Raw genomic sequence first — 24,043 nt, 5'->3', positions numbered from 1 at the left:
TCCTTGGGCCACTGTGTCCAGAAAATAGTCATCTCTTCAGGCACTTTTTATCACCCAAAGACCTTGGTAAGAAACTTGGGCTTTACCTTCAGGCTTTGGCTTAAGTAGCTCAGGGGTGGGGCCCAGGAACTAGCATTTAACAAGTAGCCTAGGGGATTCTCATGTACTGTGGACCTCTGAGGACCTCATTTTGAGAACTGCTGAATGGTGCTGGACCCCACCTTGACTGTGACCAGCTCAGCCTCAAGAAGTGGGTACAGCATGAGAGCAGGAACTTCAAAGGGTGCATTGAGCCTCTGGGGGCCACTCCTCTGGGAGGGTGCATATTCACCCAGGCATGGGCCCAGCTTTGGCCCAGTAAGGGGTACAGGGTACCTTGCAGCCTTGGTTTTATTTTCTGTGTTCTAGTTAATGGTTGGGTGAGCGGAAGTGCTCAAGTTAGTGATATCACCTCAACCCTGAGGTCTGCTCTAGCTCTTCGGAGACAAAGTGTGAGTAAATATGTTTAATATAACAATAGTATTAAAATAATAGTTATTACATATATAAAGTTTGCAGTTCCCTAGCCCACCCTTCTATAATGGTTTGCATAGCTCCGTTTCCTATGACACCCCAGAATGGAGTCACCAGGAACCGGCAGAGATGAGTCTTCTCAAGGAGGGGCAGGGGGCAGGACGAAGGGGCGAACACAGGCTGTCGGGGAAGGGCTGACATGGAGCGGTGTCTTGGGAGTATGCAGTGGCCCCGGATGGGGAAGGACTGGACGAGGGATAATTTCCCCACCTCCAGGGTATGAAGGCAAGCAAGTGTGGACACTCTGGTTCCTGCAGGAAGGCACCTGGCTGGGGAGAGCTAGAGACAGCAGTAGCAGGGAAACACACTGGTCCTTTGACCTCCTTTCTGTCCAAGAAGCAGAGGGAAGGAATTCAATGCTCTTCCAGTCCTCCACTATGTCCCCCCAGCATCCCAGCCCAAAGCGTGCTGAGAGGAGGGGCTGTAGCCAAATTCCGGATCTTCTCTAGAAGCCAGGAAGGAAAAGGGAAGATGGGTTGGGAGAGAGAAGAAGCTGACTCCCAAGCCGCTGGGGAAGGGAAGAGGGAAGGCTGTAGGATGTGGTAGAAAGCGGGTACCAACTCACCAGTCACAGAGGTGTGGTGGGGTCACTCAGGGCTCGGGCATGACTCTGAGGGAAGAGAAACTGCAGTGAATTTAAAGGATAAGAAATGACCTCTTATATAGAGAGGTTATATAACCTTTCTCTCTCTCCCAAGCCTGTCAATTAGTTCACCCCTCTTTCCTCCCCAGCGTTCCTGAATTTTGCTGATTTAATCCAAGTCTAGGCTGTTGGAATTCTCCCCTTTCTATCACTCCTGCTCTCCACTCCTTATTAAAGATTCACTTCTGACCTTGAGCCCTCTCAGCCAGGCCTGGGGAAGAGGAGAAGGGCAGACTGGACAATACATCCCTCCAACCTGTAGCCTTGCTGGGAGCACAGGCTCACTGGTCCCCCTGCCCCTCATGGGTTGAATGCTCAGAAGAGCCCACCCAGAAAGTGTCCGAAGAGACTACCCCATTCTCAGCCCTATTGCAAGGACTTACCTGTCGGGAAAGCCCTAAGATCCCTCCACTGGCCAGGATGGGAGTGCTGCTCCCAGGGTGTGGGCGTTGCAGGCTGGGACTGTTTCTTGGTCCTGGGGACACATCTCCAGAAGAGGCAAATGTTTCTGGGGCTGGAGGGGAAGCTAGGGTGAGAGCAGGGTATAGAACCCCTCTAGATTACCTTAAGTAACCAAGCTGCTCCATCAGGGAAGAAAAAGCTCCAGAGCAACAGGAAGCTGTAAGTCACCATAGCAATCCAGTTGCAAGAGAACCCCCCTACCAAGAGGCAGGAAACTCTCAGCAGCATCATTAGAGCAACCAGAGAGGAAGCGACAGGAAACTATAAGGATTGCCGTGGTGAACCAGGAGGGTACAACAGGAAGCTGAAGCAGTTTCCATAGAAACCCAAGGAGAGCTAGAGAGAGAGAGGTACAGAGGAAGTGCTTCTTAGCAACAGGCTGCTGTAAGCATTACCCTAGCAACCAGATGGAAGGCTCTTTTAGCAATGGGGAAGCTGTACATAGTTGTCATGGCAGCTGGGCCCCTTGGCTAGAGAAAGGAATTGCTCAGCAGCAAGCAGCCTGAACATCACCATGATGACCCAGCTGTTGGGAGCCACCCCTTGAGAGGTGCCTCACCCAGGGAAATTTGCTTGACGTCCAGATCCCAGGCCTCCTCCTCGACGCGGGCAGGCAGGGAACAGGCTCCCGGGGAAAGACCGGGAAGGGAGGGGCCGGCATGCTCAAAAGATGACACGGCCACCGAGGCCCGGGTGCGGGCGGCTGCAGAGAGCGGGGGGTGGAGGGGTGGGGTGCTGGTGTGGGAAAGCCCTCCTGGCTCCCTGAAATGACCCTGAGCTCATAGAGGGCCTCCCAGTCACTCCCACAGTTTCTGGGAAGACATATCCACTCATGACCTTTCCTCATTTTCCACCATGTCTCCTCACTGTGCTTTCACTCTCAAGGTCTTGACTGCTGGAGGCCACCCCCCACCCCCAGCACTGTGGCCCTCACCTCTTCCAGTGAGCAGGGCACTCAGCGTCCGCTCCCCAAGGGCTTTGATGTCCAGGAAGGGTTTATTCCCAATGCCCATGGAGACCATCTGCTGCACTCGGAGCTCTAGGGAACAGAGACCCTGTTACCAACTTCTTTGCTCCTTCCCAACTCTCACTCCTCCCTCTCATTCCTCTGGTGTCTCGTTACTCTTCCTGTTGACTGTTATGACATGGATGGTGATCGTGTCCTCGACTTCCCCCTCAGACTTCTGTCTCTTCTCTCCTATATGTTGCATCCTGCCCATTTGTCATTCAGGCTTCCCAACTTCTTTTTTTTTTTTTTTTGCGGTACGCGGGCCTCTCACTGTTGTGGCCTCTCCCGTTGCGGAGCACAGGCTCCGGACACACAGGCTTAGCGGCCATGGCTCACGGGCCCAGCCACTCCGCGGCATGTGGGATCTTCCTGGACCGGGGCACGAACCCGTGTCCCCTGCATCGGCAGGCGGACTCTCAACCTCTGCGCCACCAGGGAAGCCCCCAACTTCTCTTCTAATACCTTCTTGCCTTTATCTTGGGCGTTAAGAGCAAAACTCATGTTTTTACATACCTTTACAGTTTATCAAGTGCTTCCATATATATCACCTTATTTAATCCTTCCTATCATACCAAGATGTAGATGTTACTTTCCATTTTTCAGATTAGTGGAATGAGGTTCAGAGAATTAAAAACAAAAACTAGCAAAAGACCCCCCAAAACAAAACAAACAAACTAGTCTTGGTAACACAGCAATCAAGTTCTGGAAGGCAGGTCCGGTGAGCACCCTCTCACTCTCTTTTGCCCAACCGTTTGCGCTTGCCTCCCTGAAATCTGCTAGCTTCCTCTTTCCTTTTAGTGCACCTTAGATTAAGTTCTGTCTCAGCAATCTCTCTCACGTCAGATCTTCAATCTTCTCATACGTCATTCTCCATCCTACACCCTCTTTCCTCTGGGCACTCCCCACAGTCTCCAGCTAACCTGCCATAACCTTGATCCCAAGCACACCCTCTCCCAGCTCTGCCTGGTACCCTTGTTGTGGGCCGCCTGTCTCCACAGCAGCTGGGCAATAGAACTCGTCCACTTGAGTTTGATCTCTGGTGAGGCTGCTTGCAGAGTGTACGCCTCTCGTGCACGCCGCCGCCGAAACCACAGCTCAAAGCAGAGCCCACTGTCCCCGATGTTTTCTGTTAGCCCCATGTCAGCAGTCTGAGAAAAAGTGGAGGAGAGTGGGTGAAGACGGAGTGCATTCCGTGGTACCACGTGGAAAAGCACTACACTTAGCCTGGCATCTGGTGGATGCTTAGTAAATGTTTGCTCAACACCTACGGTGCGCCAAGTGCTCTGCATTTAGCCTTTATAACAAGCACGATTTACAGAAGGGTGGTGCCCAGACACACAAAGCAACTTGTCCAAGGGCTTATCATAGCTTATCGGAGAAAGAGTTCAAACTCATGGCTAGGTTATTCCAAACGTAGGCTTTTTTCTGTATACTGGACTCTGGTGGAACTAGTGTAGGGGGACAGAGTCAGAAACTCTTTTAAGAGTCATGCCACAGCGCCTGATCTGGGACGAGGCCGCTATTGATGTTTATCTGGATATCAAGGCTGTTTCCCTAAAGCAAGGCCTCCCTCCTCTTGGGTTCCTCGGTTCCGTCAAGTTAAGCTATATTTATAGTGTCCTTTCTCTTCCTCCCCCAGGGACCATCCCTAACTCAGAAAGCATGTGTGTTCTTAATGGGAAAGGTCCTCCCCGCTTCTGGTTTGGAATGCCTCATGAATCCCCTGCATGAATAAGGAGAACCCCATGGAGGAGACCAATGACAGGGACTTCTGTCACCTCGACACCCTAACCTGATGTTTGATTACAGGCCAAAGCCTGTTCTAGATGATATAGATTCTGAACCTGGGTTGGGATTGAATTTCCAGAACACCCTGCGTTCCCAAGAAGAGCATGACTTCCTGTCCCATCCCCATGGTTTCCCAGCCCCACCCCACCCCCAGGCATCGTACCTTAAAGGCCTGCTTATAAACAAAGGTCTCTGACCCCCCCTCAGGGCCCTTGAGCTTGCTGAACAGGAGGAGATGCTCAAAGAGAAAGACGTGGCGAAGGCACTTTTTCCGGCCACAGATGACTGTGAAAGGGTCCCGGTGCAGGAGTTGTCCCTGCTCCTTCAGATCTATCTGGGGAAAGCAAAAGGAAAGGTCATTGGCCCCAGAGCCCTTTGTGTATATTTTACGGGGAGTCAAAATGGGATTTATAGGGCCAGGGGCCGAATGCACTGGTTCTCAGGCAGAGTCAGGAAATCGGGGAAGCCCTTGGCCTAGAATCCATCCACTGGTCACCATGCACAGCACACCTGGCCCAGCAGCACAGCCCTGCCTCTGAAGATAGAAGGTACATCACACAGTAGGGTTTATAGCCTCCAATGGGTAAGCCTTTGCATGTTGGGGACCAAAGCACCATTTTGCCCCAGGAAGAGAATCAAATCAGCAAAGAACTGAAGGGAAAAGAGGTCTATCCTAGAGGAGGTAGGTTTCCAACCTGTTCTGGAACCTCAGGACTGTTAAGAGACTAAGGAGAGGAGAATAAGGTATATGTTGAATGTTGAGATACAGGATGAAGTGCAGGGTAGATAGAAGAATTAGGAAAGGAGTAGGAAAGCACAGACAGATATAGGGTCACAGGATGTTGGGCAGGACATAGCTTCTTTATTTATAGACGAGGAAATTGAGGCCCAGTGAAGTTCAGTGACTTGACCAAAGCTATCCAGCTGGTTAGAAATTACAGCTTGGAGCCCTCTGACCTTGAGTCTAGTTTTCTGGTCACCAGCCCACACTGCTTCTGAGGCTACAAGGCTAGGCAGCCCGAGTTGGAGTGTCTGGAGCCACGGCCTCACCTCGCAGCCACGCACCGCCTCCACAGCCAGCAGGTCTTTGCCGCGGGTCTCTTGTTCCCGGAGCAGTTGCATGGCAGCCCCAAGGGCCTGGCGCTCAGAACTTGGTTCAGGCCCAGCTTCCCTTAGGAGCTCCTCCAGGAGCCGCCCATACCTGGCCAGCTGCTCCAGGGGCTGCTGCAGGGCCCGGGGCAGATGAGGGCCCCCCTCCATGGTGCCCTAGTTTGGGGTGGAAACAGATAGGAATGAGGGGAGGGGCTGGAGCTGTTCGGGTCTGAGCCCTTCGGGGAAGATGCGTGGTACTCCGGGTTTTTAGGGGTAGGTCAAGCCCAGATACACCCAAAGGTAAGGCGAAAAACCTTCCCCCAGAAAGAAAGGAGGCAGGAGGGCTGCAGGAGATTCAGCTGTCCTCTATATCTTGAGGGAGAGTGGAAGAGGAATACAAGTAATCCCTTATATTCTCTGGCTTTTAACTTTTGAAATCACTTTCACATCTTTTGATGTGAGGCCTTTTGACCCTCAGAGCACTCTCTTAGTTAGCTATAGTGAATACTGCCACCATTCACTAGATGAAGAAACAGCGGCCCAGAGGAATCAATACTATTGCCCAAAGTCCTCAGGTGGGTTGGATAAGAACCGGGGTTCACCTGGCTTCCAGTCCAGTGCTTGTCCCACCCTCAGCAATTCTGGGAGATTATTGGTAGGTGACATTCCTGGGTATATCCAGGAAAGCTTTTTTTCCCTGAGAGATTTTGAGGTTGGGTGGATTTTAGGTCTTCCTGGCCCCTCCCCTTCTCATGAGGGTTGGAGAAAAAGTTACCTTGGTTGGGGGACTGAGGGCAGCCAGACCATTCTCCAGTTTGTGCCTGTGCTTCACATAGTGGGCGTAAAGGCTGAACTGGTCCCCCTGTGCCGGTAGGGAAGCGGTAAGTCATGTCCAATGAGGCCCTGCAGACAAGCCTCGCCCTTTCCTCCTCCACATCCTGTAGAGCCCGAAGGAGGGACAGGCCACCAGGGAACACTCAGTCTGCTTGGGGAATGACAGGCTCCCGTGGAGAGAGCGAAGGCCGGGCAGCACTGGACGTCGGGGACACATGAGCTGAGTGGATCCAGGAGCCCAGCAAACGGCAGTAGGCGCTGGCGTTTGGGGCCACACGTTCTGGTGGTGGGTGGGGTCGGGGGGCGGATACTGAGAAGGAGGGACAAGCAGATGGGGCTGAGACATGTGAAGGGAGAAGCCCTGGAAGGAGTTTCAGAGGCTGACTCACATGGCGAAGGAAGCAGGCCCCAATGCGCAGGGGGTGGGTGGCGCAGCCCTGAAGCTCCCTTAGAAAGTGTGTCCGGTGGAAACTGCGGAGCCTCTCCCGGGCGCTCAGGGCCGCGGCCCAGGTGCCCCGCAGTTCAGGGGTCAGCTCAGGCCCAGCGGGTGGCACTGGCTCACTCAAGGTGGCCACGTACTCCTGCTCACAGGCAATCAGCTCAGACACCAGACGCTGCTGGGCGCTGCAGGTACAACGAGGAGTGACAGGGGAGGTTGTGGCATGGGAGGAACATGCCAACAGTATCATATTCTTTTCCTGCGGGCCAGCTGGGCCTGCCTCTTGGGCACTAGCTGGGCTGGGCTCTCACCTGATGCTTCGCTTGCGCTCCATCCGGGGGGTGCCTACTCCCCAGGGCCCTTCTGGGCCCCCGGCCCGGCCCAGCAGCACGTGTTCCCGGGGTGAGCACGTCCTGTCTACCACCTCCGTACTGGTGACCTCCAGGCCTCGGATCAGCACGGTCCTCGGCGGTCTGCCCTCTGCTTCCGGAGCCAGCTCGGGGCCCTCGTCTTCATAGTCCTCCCCACAGGGCGCCAGGGAGCAGTGGGACGGGGCTGCCCGCGGCCCGGGACTGCTGGGGAGCAGCAGGGAACGGAGGCTGGGTGAGGGGCTGTGGGAGCCCCGCTGAGCCCCTCCACTGCTGGCACTGTCTGCCCGTCGTCGCCGGTGGCCCCGTGGACTCGCCTCCACTCCCAGCTGTTGCTGAACCCTCTTCTCCAGCTCTTGGCAGCGGGCCCGGCAGCGGCCCCACTCTCGCAGAGCCGCCGGGCTACCCAGGTCCAGGGCCAGGGCCCGCATCTCCTGGAAGGTGCCAGCGCTGGGCTCCGGGGTGCGCCGCAGGGCCAGGGCTGCCAGCACTGCTTCCCGCCCCGGCCCAGCTCCTGCTAGCCTCGTGGAGCCTTCGTCCACCCATTCATGTGCCTACAAGACCAAAGGGGTGGGGAGTGGCGAGGGGAAGGAGTAGCCCACTCCCACACGCTGCCCGATGACAGCTCCTGTCCTCCTTCGCTGATGGCTTCCCAAGGCCCACCACACCCCAGTCCTCTTAGAACACCTCCCCTCACTGTCCCGGCATCATGGCCTAGCGTGTCACTCTGAGCTGGTATGGAGACAGAGGGGCCTAGACGAAAGGATGGCCGATACTTACACAGAATTTACAAGTGGCAGACTCTGTACTAAGTACCTGTTACATACTGCTTACGTAATCCTCACTCAGCCCTGTAAGGTAGGTGCCACGAGGCACACTCAGGTTTAGTATCCTGTCCCAAGTCATGCATCAAGTAGGCGGCAGAGCCAAGAGTCAAAGCCCAGGAGACGGCCTCCTAAGTCCCTGCTTCTAACAACTACCTGATCAGCTTCTCCAGGCAGAAGAAAGGCAGTGGTGGGCATAGAAGGAAGAGGCTCAGCACATACCTGCTGGAAGAAGCGCTGTAGCCGCAGAGCCCGGTGGAGGCCACTCTCAACCTGCTCCAGGCGCTGTTCAAAGATATCCAGAACCTTCTGGGAGGCAGGGTCCTCCTCCAGGGCCAGGGCCTCCCTCGCCTGAGCCAGGCGCTCCTGGAGAAGGGAGGCTGCTCTCAGACCTGGCCCTCAGTCCAGTCAGTCTCCCCTTCCCTCCCCGCGTGTTTCCTCTCACCTGCCCCTCTCCCGCTTCTCACCTGAACCTCAGCACTGAAAGCCCGGAATCGTAGCTCTGTCTCCTGCAGGGCAGACAGGGAGTCCCCGGGCACAGCAAAGCTCACCAGCTGCTCCTCCCCCGGGCCTGAGAGCCACTGCAGCACCTGGGGCAGACAGGGTGGGAGAGCAGGGCCATGAGGAAGAAGGGGCCGTGCAGTGGAAAGGAAAGCTGAGATCCAGCTCTGACCCCACCGCCCCACCCTGTAGAACCTTGGGGGAAACCATTTCATCTCAGCTGTAAAGTGGAAATGATAACAGGGAATGGTGGTAGTTTCCACAAGGGTCAAGTAAAGTGAGTAAGCCATCTTTGTAAACACCAGTTGAAGGGGAGGCTGGGCTGGCAGGAAGCACTGAGAGACGCATGCTAGGGTTCCAGGGCTATGCCTCCAGGTGAAATAGATGAAACTGGGGTGAGCCAGAGGCACGAGGGCCAGGAGAAATTTCACATTCATAGAGCCTAGTGACAGGGACCAGGCTTGGAGAGACACCCCAGGCGTGTGTGTGTGTGTGTGTGTAGCTCCAGTTGCCTATTATGGGGCTCTAGGGACTCTAGTGTTGGTTCTGGGATATCTGACCAAAAAGGGATGGTAATTCTTCCCTCTGAAGAAAGGTTGGAATCTGGGGCGAGACAGCCTGAGGACGGGAAGTTTGAGAATGTTCCCAATAACCCATGCCAACAATAAACACTTCTACAGTCCTTTGCTGAAATCATTTGATCACCTGAACACCCTTGTGAAGTAAGCCTTACTATCACCCCCATTCAGCAGATGAGGACTTGGGAACTCAGAGATGCTTCCAGACTCGTCCAATATCTCACTCCTAGCAGAGAAGAACTCAAGCTGAACACTTTAGACTCCAAATCCTGTGTGCTAATAGTTTTTACACAGTGGGAAAACAGCTAATAAACAAACAGGAGATACAAACCTTTGGATGTTGGGATGGAGGAAGCTAAATATGCAGAAATCTCAGGAACAGAGAGCCCTGCCCCCACCCTACTTTAACACTGACCCTGAGATGACCTTTCCCCTGAGGCCACATGCAGGTCCACGAGGTGTTCACTTACCACACTTAGGAGCTATGGAGGAGCAATCAGATTGCAGTGCCCCTGCTACCCCACAAGGTAGGGTGGAGAGCAAATCCCTATGGAGTTCTTAACCCCAGGAGAAAAGAATCAAGGCTCAGAGAAGCCAGCTTTATTCCTGAATCTTTCCCACAAAGAGGCCTTGGTTTCCAAGTCCTTTAGCAGTTTCCATTGTCCTCTCCTTCCAAGGTGGAGGGAGGTGGGACCTTTCCGTCCTCAGGTTTGGGGATGACATTGCATAAGGGGTGGAGGGAGCTGGTATCGATAGACATTTGTTGCTTTTAAGCTAAGGAGGTAGGAACTCAGAATCAGTCAGCTCTTCCCAGAATCCCCTAGGGCACCTAAGCATCTCTCACAATCTCTAAGGATCCTTGATCAAACATCAGCAGTGGGAGGGGGAGATCTGGCTTCTCTTCTTTGCGGGTGCTGAGATGCTATCTCCCTCTTGTTGAATCTCACACTGACCGTGATCAACTTCCAGGGGAGATGAGGAGAGAGGGAGGGCCATGCGACCAAGCCAGGTTAGGAGAACACCATCAGCTGTAAGTTATCAGTGGGAAAAGGGTGCTGGAGGCCAGGCCCCCAGGTGGAGTTAAGAAGCATGGGGGAGGAGGTCCTGGCTCACCTGCTGGAGTCGGTGCAAGCGTTGCCGCTGCTCCTGCTGTTGCACATGTAGGTTGGAAAGGCGCACGAGCTGGTGAATGGCTTCGTCCACCTCCTGATACAGTGTAGCTGGGCCTGGGCCCTCCAGCCTGGGTAGGGAGGGGGGGCAGAATGAACCACTGCCTTTGTCAAGCCTGCCCCGCAACCCCATCCCATCCTTGCATCCCAAGTGAGGGGTGGCACAGCATCCTGGGTCACAATATGGGCCTGGATCTGAATCCTTACTCTTCCATTTACTGACCAACCTTGGCCAAGACATTAAACATTTCTGATCCTCCAAATCCCCATTGATAATCATATCTAGCACCTAGGGATGTTGTGAGAGTTATGAGATAAGTGGAGAAGCATATCTTGTCCAGATACATGCTTAGTAAGAATAATCTGGCAGCTAAGGTGAATTGGTGGCCCTCTGCTGTGTCTCCATCCTCCACGTCCACCTGCACCCACACACCCATCCCTCGTACTTGCTGCTGTGGGTGGAGCGCAGCCTCATCAGGATGGCTCCCCCATCCCTCTGCAGCTCCGTCAGCCGGGGATCTGCCAGTACCTTCTGTAGGGGCTCAGGCATTCCTGCCGCCTCCTGGGGGCCAGGGAGAAGTTGACAGTTGGGGTTCCACAAGGAGGTCCTCAGCTCAGCCCAGCCCCATCCCCACCTCATCCCCTTTTGTCCCATCTCATTTCCTACCTCTCCCTCTGGATCTGCTGCTCTCTCTAGCTCCTCAATGGCTCGCCGTACAGAGCCCAGCACACCTCGGCACAGGCGGCACAACCTTTCCACTTCCTGAGACAAACACACAGGAATGGAGTCCAGGGACAGAGTTCAGGATAAGGGGCCTAAGCCCTAGGGTGGAGGAGGGGCAAGCCCAGAGACTTTTATGGGGGCAATGCTGGGTTCAGTTCCTGACTTTGTCGCTTACTAATTGTATGACCTTAGGCAGGTCCAGAAACCTTCCTGAACCTCAGTTTCCTCAACTGTAAAGCCATGATAAGACACACTGGATTTAAAGGTTTAAAGAGATGATGGTAGGTAAGCAGCTATCATGGGCCTGGCACATTTTACACCTTAGTAAACATGAATCTCCTTTCCCTCATCTGCACTGGCTCTTGACCCTATAAAACCCTTTTCTCTGCCTCTTCAGATGCACTTCCCCTTTGATCCACAGCTTAGAGACCATGTTACAGATCCCCTTTAATACTTGGCTCAGATCATGCTCATACCTCTTTTCTTGAATACTCACAGAATTTAGATTCATAGAATCAGAGATTATGTCACAGTTGCTGTACTGTGAGGGCAATGATCTTGAGGCTGGAATGCTGGTGCAGGGAGCAGGTACAGAAAGGCACCATCTCCGGAAGTAAGGTACATTACCTTGCTCAAGGTCACATGGAACCAGAACCAGCCTCTCTGACTCTCAGCTCTTTCTAGAACCCCAGTGATACTATTTTGCACTCTTCTCCAGTTGTTTCGGACTTATCATCCACCAAAAATGATATGCTGTTTAATGTCATATTAAGAATTGCAAAAAGAGAAAATTACAGGCCAATATCACTGATAAACATAGATGTAAAAACACTCAACAAAATACCAGCAAACCAAATCCAACAGTACATTAAAAGAATCATACACCATGATCAAGTGGAATTTATTCCAGATATGCAAGGATGGTTCAACATCTGCAAACTGATCAACGTGATACACCATGTTAACAAAAGGTAGGGTAAAAATCACACGATCATCTTGATAGACGTGGAGAAAATTTTTCACAATATTCAGCATCCACTTATGATGAAAACTCTCAACAAGGTGGGTAAAGAGGGGACATACCTCAACATAATAAAGGCCACTTGCAATAAACCCACAGCTAACATCATCCTCAATGATGAAAAGCTGAAAGCATTTCCTTTAAGATCAGGAATAAGACAAGGATGCCCACTCTCACCACTTTGATTCAACATAGTTTTGGAAGTCCTAGCCACAGCAATCAGAGAAGAAAAAGAAATGAAAGGCATCCAAATTGAAAAGGAAGAAGTAAAATGGTTACTGTTTGCAGATGAGATGATACTATACATAAAAAATCCTAGAGACACCACCAGAAAATACTAGATCTCACCAATGAATTCAGTAAAGTTGCAGGATACAAAATCTATATATAGAAATCTGTTGCATTTTTATACACTAATACTTGACTATCAGAAAGACAAGTTAAGAAAACAATTCCATTTACAATTGCATCAAAAAGAATAAAATACCTAGGAATAAACCTAACTAAGGAGGTAAAAGACCTGTACTTGGAAAACTATAACACAGTGATGAAAGAAATTGAAGATGACACAAACAGATGGAGAGATATACCGTGCTCATGGATTGGAAGAATTATTATTGTTAAAATGTCCATACTACCCAAGGCAATTACAGATTCAAGGCAATCCCTATCAAAATATCAATGGCATTTTTCACAGAACTAGAACAAATAGTTCTAAAATTTGTATGGAAATACAAAAGACCCTGAATAGCCAAAACAATCTTGACAAAGAACAAAGTCAAGGGAGGTATCATGCCCCTGATTTCAAACTATACTACAAAGCTACAGTAATCAAAACAGTATGATACTGGCACAAAAACAGACACATAGATCAGTGGAACAGAATAGGGAACCCAGAAATGAATCCACACACATATGGTCAATTAATCTATGACAAAGGAGGCAAGAATATACAATGGGAAAAGACCACCTTGGCAATAAATGGTATTGGGAATACTGGACAGCTACATGCAAAAGAATCAAACTGGACTACTTTTTCACACCATGCACAAAGATAAATTCTAAATGGATTAAAGACTTGAATATAAGACCTGAAACCATAAAACTTCTAGAAGAAAACATAGGCAATACACTCTTTGACATCTGTCTTAGTAATTTTTTTTTTTTTTTTTTTTTGCTGTACATGGGCCTCTCACTGTTGTGGCCTCTCCCGTTGCGGAGCACAGGCTCCGGACGCACAGGCTCAGCAGCCATGGCTCACGGGCCCAGCCACTCCGCGGCATGTGGGATCTTCCCAGACTGGGGCACAACTCCGTGTCCCCTGCATCGGTAGGTGGACTCTCAACCACTGCACCACCAGGGAAGCCCAGTAATATTTTTTTTGAGACTTCTCTTTATGCGAGGGAAACAAAAGCAAAAATAAGCAAATGGGACTACATATAACTAAAATGCTTTTGCACAGCGAAGGAACCATCAACAAAATGAAAATACTGCCTACTGAATGGGAGAAGATATTTGCAAATGATATATCTTATAAGGGGTTAATATCCAAAATATACAAAGAACTCACATAACTCAACATCAAAAAAAACCAAACAACCCAATTAAAAAATGGGCCAAGGATCTGAATAAACCTTTTTCCAAAGAAGACATACAGATGGCCAACAGGCACATGAAAAGATGCTCAGCATGACTAATCATCAGGAAAATGCAAATGAAAACCACAATGAGATATCGCCTCACACCTGTCAGAATAACAAGTGTAGGTGAGGATGTGCAGAAAAGGGAACCCTCATGCACTGTTGGTGGGAATGTAAATTGGTGCAGCCACTATGGACAACAGTATGGATATTCCTCAAAAAATTAAAAATAGAACTACCATATGATCCAGCAATTCCACTCCTGGGTATTTATCCCAAGAAAGTGAAAACACTAATTAGAAAAGATATATGCATCTCTGTGTTAATTGCAGCATTATCTACAATAGCCAAGTTACGGAAGCAATTTAAGTTCCCATCAATAGATGAATGGCTAAAGAATATGTGGTATATACATACAATGGAATATTACTCAGCCATAAAAAAAGAATGAAATCTTGTCATTTGTGACAACATGGATGGACTAGAAGGTATTATGCTAAGTGAAATAAGTCAGACAGAGAAAAACAAATACTGTATAATTTCACTTATATTTGGAATCTTAAAAACAAGTGAACAAACATAACAAAACAGAAGCAGAGTTATAGAGAGAGAAGAAACAAACGGATGAACAAACGGATGGTTGCCAGAGGGGAGGGGGGTGAGGAGAGGAGAGAAATAGGTAAGGGAGATCAAGACATACAAACTTCCAGTTGCAAAATAAATGAGCGACGGGTATAAAATGTACAATGTGGGGAATAGAGTCAATAATTATGTGATATCTTTGTATGGTGACAGATGACAACTAGACATTATGGTGAAATGCATAGAAATATTGAATCACTATGTTGTGTACCAAGAAGTAACATAGTGTTGTAGGTCAATTATACCTCAAAAACAAACAAACAAAACAAACTCATAGAAAAAGAGATCAGATTTGTGGTTACCAGAGGCAGGAGATGAGAGGGAGGGGGAATTGGATGAAGATAGTCAAATTTCCAGTTATAAGACAGGTAAGCACTAGGGATGTGATGTACAACATGATAAATATTAATATAATTAACTCTGCTGTATGTTATATATGAAAGTTGTTAAGAGTAAATCCTAAGAGTTCCCATTACAAGGAAAAAAATTTTTTTCCTATTTCTTTAATTTTGTATCTATAGGAGATGATGGCTGTTCACTAAACTAGTGGTAACCACTTCATGATTGTAGGTAAGTCAAATCATTATGTTATACACCTCAAACTTGTTCAATTATATCTCGAAACTAGAAGGAAAAAGAAAGAATTTATTTAACATACTCGTCTCATCTCCCTGGTAGCCCAGGGCACATGCACAGTCTTTTGCTCATAAATACTTGTTGAATTGAATTTGCTCATAAACACTTGTTGAATTGTGAACCATAAATATTTATTGAACTAAATGGAAGGGAAACCACTTTTTCTCAACCCCTTGGTCATGTCTCAGATCTGTCCTCTCTCTCCTAGAATGTCTTCTGCTGGGTCACTTCTGGCTCCCAGTGTCCTGAGTGGGGGAGGTGAAGCTTACCTTGTGTGTCTCTACCCAGTGGCTGGGAGAGGGGTCCCTGTGACCTCCCAAGTCCCACTGCAGCTCCTCTGGCTTGGCCACTCTTTTCAGATCACTCTCTGACAGCAACTCAGCACCCTGTAGACATGTGAAGGCAGGGGGTTTCTGGCCTGGGCACCTAGGGATTCAGGGACTGGCCTGGGGCTCCAGCCAGCCTCTTCTCTCTCCACTACTTATGGGGACTAGGTGGGAGTGAGGGGCTCAAACCTGAAATCCATGGAGTTCAGTTGGAGGGTCATCATGAGTGAGAAGCACCAGCCGCTGAATGACGGGAGGGTCTCCTGAGTCCTGAAGGCAGAGAATAACCCTAAATTGTGGGCAACAGGGTGGCCTGGAATGACGACTAGGGAAGAGTCAGGACCCCGAAGAAGTACTTGTCTCAAGAGGTTGCTTACCTGAAGTTGACTCAGGACAGGAATGAGTGCTGGAGGCAGTGCGGGTGCCTTGCGAAGGTCCAGCAGGACGGACAGCCCCAGTACCTGTAGGTCAGGCCTGTGGGGGCAGAGGTTGTGTGTGTGTGTGTGTGTGTGTGTGTGTGTGCGCGCGTGTGTGCGTGTGTGTGTGTTAATGTTACTCATCCTCAGGAGAAGTTAGTTCCTGGCGATGGGCAAAGTGTCAAAGTCTCGGACATGTGTCCAAGAGGTAGTGACCTAGCAATTAGGAGTCTATATTCACATGGCTACTGGGTCATGGGATCAGGGATTAAACAGTCAGGAGTTCTGTGCTCTGGAAGGGTATGAATTCAACGCCAGCACCTAGCATACTGCCTAATAGGTTCTGGTGCTCAAGAAAGAGTTGTTGAATGAGCTAATCAAGGTTCTGATAAACTAGGTTGTGTCTTAGGATACTGAAAGTCAGCAGTGTTGATTTTGAGGATTGATGAAGATATGCTGCAAGTTGGGTTGGTAAGGTCAGAGAGCAATGACTTGAAAATCTGAGGGTTGAAGAAGTAGATATCCTAGAGGTCAATGTCTTGAGGAGAGAGGAGGGCAGGGTGCTCACGACCCAGGAGGTTAGTGTGCAAGCTGCCAGCCTGGGCCTCAGTTACCTGAGCAGTGAGTGGAGGTAATGAAGAGCAGTGCTCAGCACGTCTTCGGAGGGTGGAGGCTCCTCAGGAGGGCACGGTGGGGTAATGGTCAGCAGAGCTCGCCCACTCTGATCCACCCCTCCTGAAGACACAAAATGGTCCCGGCTGGGGGCAGGCCTTGGCTACCTCCCATCCACCCTGCCTCCCTCCCCAGCCCACCCTGGAGGCTTCTCCTTCCTCGACCCCTTTCCCTTCAGCCACTGCTGCCCACTGACCAGTCAGGACGAGACATCCAGACGACATTAAGTCCCAAGCTACACCAGGGTCATCAGAGCTGGAGACTGGAGTGGCCTCTTCTGGGATGCTGTCCCCTTTCACTTCCTGCACAGTCTCTGGGGATGGTGCCAGGGGGTCAGACAGGAGCCCTTCTGGATTGCTGGGCCCTGCAGGCACAGGCAGAGCTATGGGCCTGAAGTGAGGACAGGTCTGGCTACTCTGCTCCCACCCTCACCTCCGCTCTTCCTGCAGCCCCATTCCCTAGGCCTCACCTACCCTGGCCCTTGCCCCACTGGCCTCGGTGTCATCTCACCTGCCACGCGCACCAGCCTCGGCCCCTCCAGCTCTCTTTCTCTGGCCCTCTCTTCTACAGGCCCACAGGCTTCTGGGGGCCGAGGCTCTTCTTCGTCTGCTGGTTTGAGCTCCTCTCTCGGCTCAGGGTCTGGCTTCCCCGAGCCTTCGTGCTCCTCCTTAACTGGGCCACATCCTGGAAGCTCGTGTTCACTTGGTGGGGGCGGACTGACAAGGGCTTCCTGGTGGCTGGTCTCTTCCTTGTCCCCGGGGCTCAGTGGGGCACTGTCTCCTCCTCGGTTAAGAGCCCCTCTGCCTGCAGCTCGCTTCTTTCTCCTGTTTCCTTTGCCTGCTCTCCGAGGGGTACCGGGTGGCCCTTCAGCCCCCTGGCCTGCTCCTCCTCCGACCTCCCCTGGCCTCAGGGGGCAAAACTCAGAGGCTTCCCCCAGCGCCTCTGCTGGGGGCTCAGACACCTCCAGGGCTGCTGCCTCAGGGAGAGCCTCAGCCTCGGCTCCCGGGGGACACGCAGGGGAGGCTCCAGTGCTGCTCCCCTCACCCGGTGGGCGGGCTCCGTCCTGGTCCCGAGGCCCCAGGCCCTTCTGGTGCATCCACGCCCGGTGTCTCCGATGCCGGCCCTTCCCCCCAGCACCCTTGCGTGTGGGTACCGTCCGGGTCCTGGAGAGGCCCGAGGAGCCGTCAGCGTCCGTGGGGCTCCCCCTCACAGGCAGCGTCACCTCCAGCAGCTCCACGTACTCGCCCTCAGGTCCTTCAGCAGGGGCATTGTGCCCATCCCCGGGACTCCGAGTGCCCAGGGCCTCCTCAGGGAGTGGAGGGCTGGGGAGCCCTGGGGGGCCGGAGGGCACTTCTGGGGGAAGTGTGCTTGGCCGATGTCCAACCATGAGGCCCCCTTTGTGTACAAATCGAGGGCAGATGAGCTCGGCCCAGGGCAGTCGCTGAATCCCAGAGGGTGCAGACAGAAGGCAGGTGCTGAGGCGACCTGTTGGCCTGTCCTTATTGACGCCTTGTAGCCACTCAGGTGTGAAGAGGTAAGCACAAGCCTCATTGGGCACAGGCAGTTCCTGCACTCGCCCACCCCCTGGGGCCAGGCACTTGAGTGCCAGGCGGGGCGCTTGGGCGGCTGAGGGCACCACTTGCAGGTAGAAGTCTCCCGGGCGCAGCAGCTGCCAGGGGAGTGCTGCTAGCTGCACCACCACCTGCTCGTGCAGGCAGAGGGGCCAGCCCTCGTGGAAGAAGAGGAAACCGCTGTACTGGGCCTGGGGAGAGAGGTGGCAGGCTGTGCTCAGGCCTCTGCTGATGGTACCAGCAGGAGCGGGCAGTTAGAATAGGGCTGCCCTAGGCAGGAGTGGCCTTAGGCCTGGTGGGTTATAACCCCAGGGGAGCGGGAGGAGATATCTCGGGGTGTGCATGTGACAGAGGAAAGGATTGGGACGGATCAGTTTTCTGGTGGTAGGAAGCTTCTCCAGGAAGCTAGTTCCATGAGTGGGAGAGTAAGAACTGAGTCAGGATAAAGACACGGTCAGCAGATGCCATTGTCTTGGAGGAGCCGGAGACTCTTGGAAGTTCTTTATATCTGTAGAAGTGACTCTGTTGAGTCATTTCTGGGGGAGTTAGTATCTTGAAAAATTGATATGAGGAGGGAATGTCTGGAATTGGGTCTGGAGGGTCAGGGTCTTTGGGAGCTGATGTTTCTAAGGGGTCAGTATTTGGGGAAGATGAGTGTCTGTGTGTTAGCATGCTAATGGCACGTGCCTATGGGGGGACCAGTATCAGGGGAGGCGATGTCTCTGGGTGAGGGGAAATTAGTCAGTCTGACTGGTGTCTCGGGTGAGGTAGTGGCTCTTAGGGGAGATAGAACAGGGATGCATTCACTCACACAGGCTTCCTGCTGGACCTTGGCAAGCAGGTGCTTGGCGGGCACCAGGAAGTCCAGCGTGTACCTCAGCGCATCCTCTCGATAAGTCCTCTCCACCACCTGGAACACTTGGCCCAACAGTGTAGGGGCTGTTGCCTCAAAAGGTGGGTACAGGGCGGCCAAAGTACTCTGCACACAGTCCTCTACTGGCTCAGGCTCCTGGGAGAGACAAGACCAGGCTGCAGATCCCTAGAGATCCCCCTGGAGGCTGGCTGTGTCCCCCAGGGGCCCCATCACATACAGAGTGTGTGCAGAGAGACGACAGGAAATGCTGGCTGAATGAGATGGGAGTGGGGCTGGCCCAGTCGGAGTGCACAGCCCTAGCAGTATACTCTGAGACGCTGGCTCTGGAGATCTGAGGAGACTCTTGTGAAGGACTTTGATTAGGGCTGCCCCTGGTTCTTGTAAATTGCAAGGATTGCATAGGCCCTCCTCAGGAAGAGATGGGCCCCTGGGCCATCAGGGAAGTCACTGATGGCTGAGAGCTCTGGAGGGTGGAGCCCTTTTACACAGCCCTCCTGCCAGTCCCTCTTCTCAGGGCCTCCCACAGAGACCCCCGTCTTAAGTAGAGGTGCCACCACCCATGAACAATCATATGCTAGAGATGTTCATTGGGTGGGAAGAAGGAGGACTGAAGGGCTATCTGTCTTGAGTCTTTCGAGCACCCCTCATCCTCTCCCAGAGTGGCTCTAAAGCAATCACCCATTCCCGGAGCATGTGGGATTGGGTTACAAAGACTTGGGTGGGGACAGTTGAAAGAGGAAAAAGTCACAAAGGGAACTTGTAGGGAAGGGAGGAGGAGGCCTTGCTGGTATGTATTGGAGCTGAAATATTTTCTGATTCCTGTAGGGCCTCTCCACCAACCTCCACCCGGAGCCACTATCTCAAAAGTCTCAGCCTTGCTTCCTCCAGACTTGTGTCCCTAAGTGAATCAGTTGGGCCGCCCCTCTGGCTATTCCTCTGCAAACCTATTTGTCTTTCAAGGTGGCTGTGAAATTCCTTTTATCAGATTTCTTTGCTGTGACGGGGCAAGGGGGAAGCTCGCTGAAGTGTTTATCTAGTTCTCTACTCCCCATTGCAACCCGCCCCCACCGCCCGCCTTCGCCCTGAGGACAATACTGCATATTTCACTTTAAGTCCTCTCAGGCCTGAGTGTTGCCTGCCTGTCCCGACCGTCTGAGAAGCGAGGCAGCCACTCCGGAGACCGACAGTCAGTGCGTCAGCACAGAGACCCGGCCCCAAGGTGTGTGGGCGAGCAGACAGACCCCCCAGTGTTCCGGGGACCCGGCCAGCGCTGGGAGCGTGGGTGGGGGGAGGGTGGAGATGGGCGGGGGGGAGGGTGGAGATGGGCGAGGGGGAGGCAGAGTGGGCCGTCCTCTCCGAGGCCTGGAAGGGGGAGCTAGAGTTGGAGCTGCGAGGCAGCTGCAACCCATTAGGGGCGGTGAGCTCATGGCTGAGTGAGAGTCTCAGCCACAGGAAACGGCAGCGGCAGGAGGGGAGGAGGGGTCTGGGGTGGGAGGGGGCGGGCAGGAGCTCAGAGACCGGCCTCCAGCCGGCCCGGACCAAAGAGGAGACCAGAGAGACTGAGTCAGCTCTCCCTGGCCCAGTTCCTCTTTCTTCTTGTTCCAGCGTCCCTGCCAGGGGGTGCCCTTCCTTCTGTAGAGGAGCAGCCCCGGTTGTTCTCCTCCCCCTCTCCACCCTGCGGTGAGCGCCCCCTGGCAGGGCCTCTCCCCCTCCTCCGTTCCCTGCGGTGAGCGCCCCGTTGGCCGTGCCCCCCCCATCCCTCCCGCAGTGGGCGCTCTCCCTGGCAGTGCCCACACCTGCAATTACTCTTCAGAGAGTACTTTTGGAGCGAGAGTTCACAGGATAGTGTCCACTCCTGTTGGCATGGACGTCCCTTAACAGCGCCCTCCTGCTTCCTGTGCCCTGAGTTGCTGCTGCCAGGGTCCCCAACCCGCGGCAGGGAGCTCCTGCCGGTGTCCCCTCCCCTCTGCAGCGGGAATGCTCTGGGACAGTGTTTCTGTTCCCTGCAGCGTGAGCTCGGGGGCACTCCTCTCCCCCAGCACCGCATCTCGTGTCGCCTCTGGCAGCGTCACGCCCCCGGGCACTGTGAGCCCCCTCCCCACTCTGTCCACCACTCTGAGGCAGCCTCTTTTTCTCCGCGGGAATTTCCCTTTTTGGCCAGGTCCCTGGCCCCAGCCCAGCCACAGCTGTGGCCGGTCCCCCAGGGCCGGATGGGTGGGCCCGGCTCACCGGGCTGGGGACTGGGATGGAAAATGGTGGTGCCAGGCAGGTCAGTTCTCATGACCCGAGCCCGGGCCCCTGCCAGGGCCGCTGCAGCCCAATCCCGCAGGGGTCTCCCGCGGGTAAGGAGCTGGGACCGGGAGGGGGAGGGAAGATCCTGCAAAGGAAGGCACAGGTCGGGACAGAGGAGGGCGAGGGGAGGTGTGTGGATTAGAGGGAGAGACCTAAGGGAGGTTGGGGGAAGGGGCGGAGAAGAGGAGGAAGAAAGGAGTGAGGGCAATACCCAGTGGGGACAGAGCCAGACAGTGGGGCAGACAGATCAAAGAAAAGAAGGGGGGATGGGAGGGAGGAGAGTCCCAGGAGCGCTCAAGAGTTCCAAGCAGGAGCGAGAGGCACCCAGCTGGGGGCTGGCGATCCACAGCGGGCTGCGGGAAGGCGGAGGGGACACCGGGTTGCGACGCGGGACTCACCATGGCTCGGCTCGGGGCCGCGTCCGACGCTCGGGCGGGCAGGCGGGGCCGGGCGCGCCACCGCCTCCCTCCCGCCGCTCGCGTCTCGCCGGGTCTGGCTAGGGGACAGCTCCGGCCGCGGTGGCGGCTCGGCCAGCTCGGGCTCCCAGGCCGCGGGGCCCCACCAGGGAGGGTCGAGACGGCCGCCCCTCCCCGCCCCGCCCTTCAGTGCCCGCCTCCGCCTCCGCGTCGGACCCCCAGCCGGGACTCCCTCTCCCGCGCCTTGCCTCTGGCCGCTCCCCCTACGCCCCCACCCGATCTGCCCAGCTCTCCCGCAACCCTCTTCTTCCTTCTCCCCGCCCTCCAGCCGGTAGCCCCGACCCTGACCCTCGGAGGCCCGTCCCGCCGAGGACGCCCCTCTTTTCCCGCCACCGCCTAGCTCCCTACGGGATCAGTTTAGTCTCCGCAAGGGACAGTCCAGAGGCTGGGGCGTGCATGAAATCTGTGGGGTCCCCAGCCTAGGACTGGAGTCGTTTGATGGCCGGAAGCCTCCTGACTCCAACTCGCCTGGGAACCTTTTCACCCCTCCATTGCCAGACTTTGGCAGCACCTGGGGCTCAGAAGAGACCTCCCCCCAAAACCCCTGCCCTCTTCCCGTGGAGCCGAGGGCAGGAAAATCGGGGGATTCCTCCCACTCTCCAGGGCCTTGCCCGCCTTCCTCCTTCCCCTCCCATCTCCTCGGGCCTCGAGCCTTCGGGCTCCGACAATGGGCTCTTCTGTGCGGCCTGGGGAGGGCGGAGGCGTGGGGGAATTAGAGAGCGATGAAGGCCTGGGGAGGGGGGTGGGTGTCGAGGCTGAATGCGCGCAGGGTCCCGGGATCAGGATCCTCCTGCAGGGGCGTGCGCTTCGGCGGACGTTTGCTGAGTTCTTTCCTCACTGCCCCTTCCCCTCCGCATCCCCTATATCTCCCTTAGCTAGCGGAGGGAAGGCACCAGACCCCCCCGTTCAGCCCCACTATCCGGTACTGGATACCAGACCCTTCCTTCTTATGGGGTGGCGAAAGAGAGTCTCCCAGCGCCGCTAAGGCTCTTGGCGGCGGGGATGGCTGTCTGACGCAGTAGACAAAGGGGGTAGGCTAGTTAAGAAAGTTCTATTCTCACCCATCCTCCACCGCGTCTGGATGGGAAATGAAGCCCTGGCGAGGGTCCCCCAGGAGGGCTGGGGGAGGCTTAGGCATAGCAGGGAGATGCCTTGCCCCTCCTCTGAGCAGGCACCGGGAAGTCCTGCAGGGGTGGGGGGCGTGGGGAGGGGCGCTTCTAAAGGGTGGGCATTGTGAGAAGATAGGAAAGCCAAATAGACCCCAGAGACTGACGTGAAGGCAAGTACCACTGCGACTGCGGGGTAGCGTTTAGAAAACGTCCTGAAGGTGGATGCAGCTCCTACGAAGCCAGGAGGCCGGAGCCTCAGGGAAGTCTTTGGCACAGAGGCGGGCGGGAGGGAAGCGGGGGGGGGGGGGCACGGCGTCGCCTAGGTGATGGGCTCTTCTCTCACCTCCTCAGAAGGCTAATCTCCGTCCTTTCTCCACTCCTCCGGGACTGGAAAAGAGGAGAGAGAAAATGTTCATCTTTCTTGGAGGCAAGAAGATCCCTCTGCTCCATAGCATCAAAAAAAAAAAAAAAAACCCAAACATAATCTAGGGCATCAAACCTCAGTGACCATCTTCCCAGCAGAGTTAGAGGCAGGGAGCTGGAGATCTTTTCCATCAATGGGTTATGGGCCCTCTAGTCATCCAGACTCTCCAGCTTCCTTATAATTAGTGCCGAGAACTGGGAGAGTGAGATTTTGCTACCCCCTGGTGTCCACTCTGTAAATGCTGCCCAGTGGTTGGTTACAGAGACCAGAATTTAGGGAACTCTCTTAGGGGGTGTATTATGAACCTTATTCACTTGTTTCAAACCCAGCTCGCCCATTCCTAGTGTTGACAGAGTCTGAACTTTCCCTTACCAGGTCTTACATTCTTTTTTTTTTTGCGTTACGCGGGCCTCTCCCTGCTGTGGCCTCTCCCGCTGCGGAGCACAGGCTCCGGACGCGCAGGCTCAGCGGCCATGGCTCACGGGCCCAGCCGCTGCGCGGCATGTGGGATCTTCCTGGACCGGGGCACGAACCCGTGTCCCCTTCATCTTCCCGGACCGGGGCACGAAACCGTGTCCCCTTCATCGGCAGGCAGACTCTCAACCACTGCGCCACCAGGGAAGCCCAAGGTCTTACATTCTTTATACTCAAGCAAATCGGGGAACAGTTGGTAGAATCCAAGGTTCCCACAATTAGGAAGTGGCATACAAATTAAACTGGCTCTTGGATTCCGTGGACTCCTGGGGAAAAAATGAGTGGATCATTTTTTTCCCCATGGGAAAAAGGGAGTTATTGAAAGTTTTTGAGCCTATGGGGTGAGGGATTTTGGATGCAGCGTCTGGGATCCAGTTATTCCTTACCAGGAGTTTTAATTTGTGCTAAATTAGAAAGGTTTATTTTATTAAATAAGGTGACAGACATGCTTACAGTGGTTAAATAC

At 53.6% G+C, this 24,043-nt stretch overlaps 1 protein-coding gene across 5 annotated transcripts; it reads right to left on the bottom strand.

The window, feature by feature from the left end:
• Positions 1 to 496: 496 nt before the first annotated feature.
• Positions 497 to 21,642, bottom strand: ARHGEF40 (Rho guanine nucleotide exchange factor 40). 5 transcript variants are annotated; one of them, XM_029237999.1, is made up of 24 exons: positions 21,493 to 21,642; positions 18,740 to 18,937; positions 16,868 to 18,119; positions 16,554 to 16,721; positions 16,300 to 16,420; positions 15,647 to 15,743; positions 15,459 to 15,539; positions 15,213 to 15,329; positions 10,948 to 11,043; positions 10,727 to 10,842; positions 10,225 to 10,351; positions 8,500 to 8,622; positions 8,255 to 8,398; positions 7,152 to 7,762; positions 6,791 to 7,025; positions 6,343 to 6,429; positions 5,526 to 5,741; positions 4,639 to 4,809; positions 3,658 to 3,835; positions 2,613 to 2,717; positions 2,238 to 2,381; positions 1,600 to 1,730; positions 1,139 to 1,183; positions 497 to 1,018 (listed from the first exon to the last, which is right to left on the bottom strand). In XM_029237999.1, exons 1-23 carry the CDS (start codon positions 21,493 to 21,495, stop codon positions 1,142 to 1,144), a joined length of 4,563 nt encoding a protein of 1,520 aa, XP_029093832.1. In that variant the 5' UTR covers positions 21,496 to 21,642; the 3' UTR covers positions 497 to 1,018; positions 1,139 to 1,141. The 5 variants fall into 5 exon arrangements, with proteins under 5 accessions (XP_029093832.1, XP_029093833.1, XP_029093834.1 ...); XM_029238000.1 differs by having other exon boundaries at positions 497 to 900; XM_029238001.1 differs by having other exon boundaries at positions 16,554 to 16,670.
• Between the last annotated feature and the right edge of the window lie 2,401 nt (positions 21,643 to 24,043).

Source organism: Monodon monoceros, unplaced genomic scaffold (assembly GCF_005190385.1).
Source record: "Monodon monoceros isolate NGI ecotype Baffin Bay Population unplaced genomic scaffold, NGI_Narwhal_1 Super_Scaffold_21, whole genome shotgun sequence".
In the NCBI taxonomy this organism is placed as follows: Eukaryota; Metazoa; Chordata; class Mammalia; order Artiodactyla; family Monodontidae; genus Monodon; species Monodon monoceros.
This window is presented reverse-complemented; position numbering and strand designations above follow the sequence as displayed.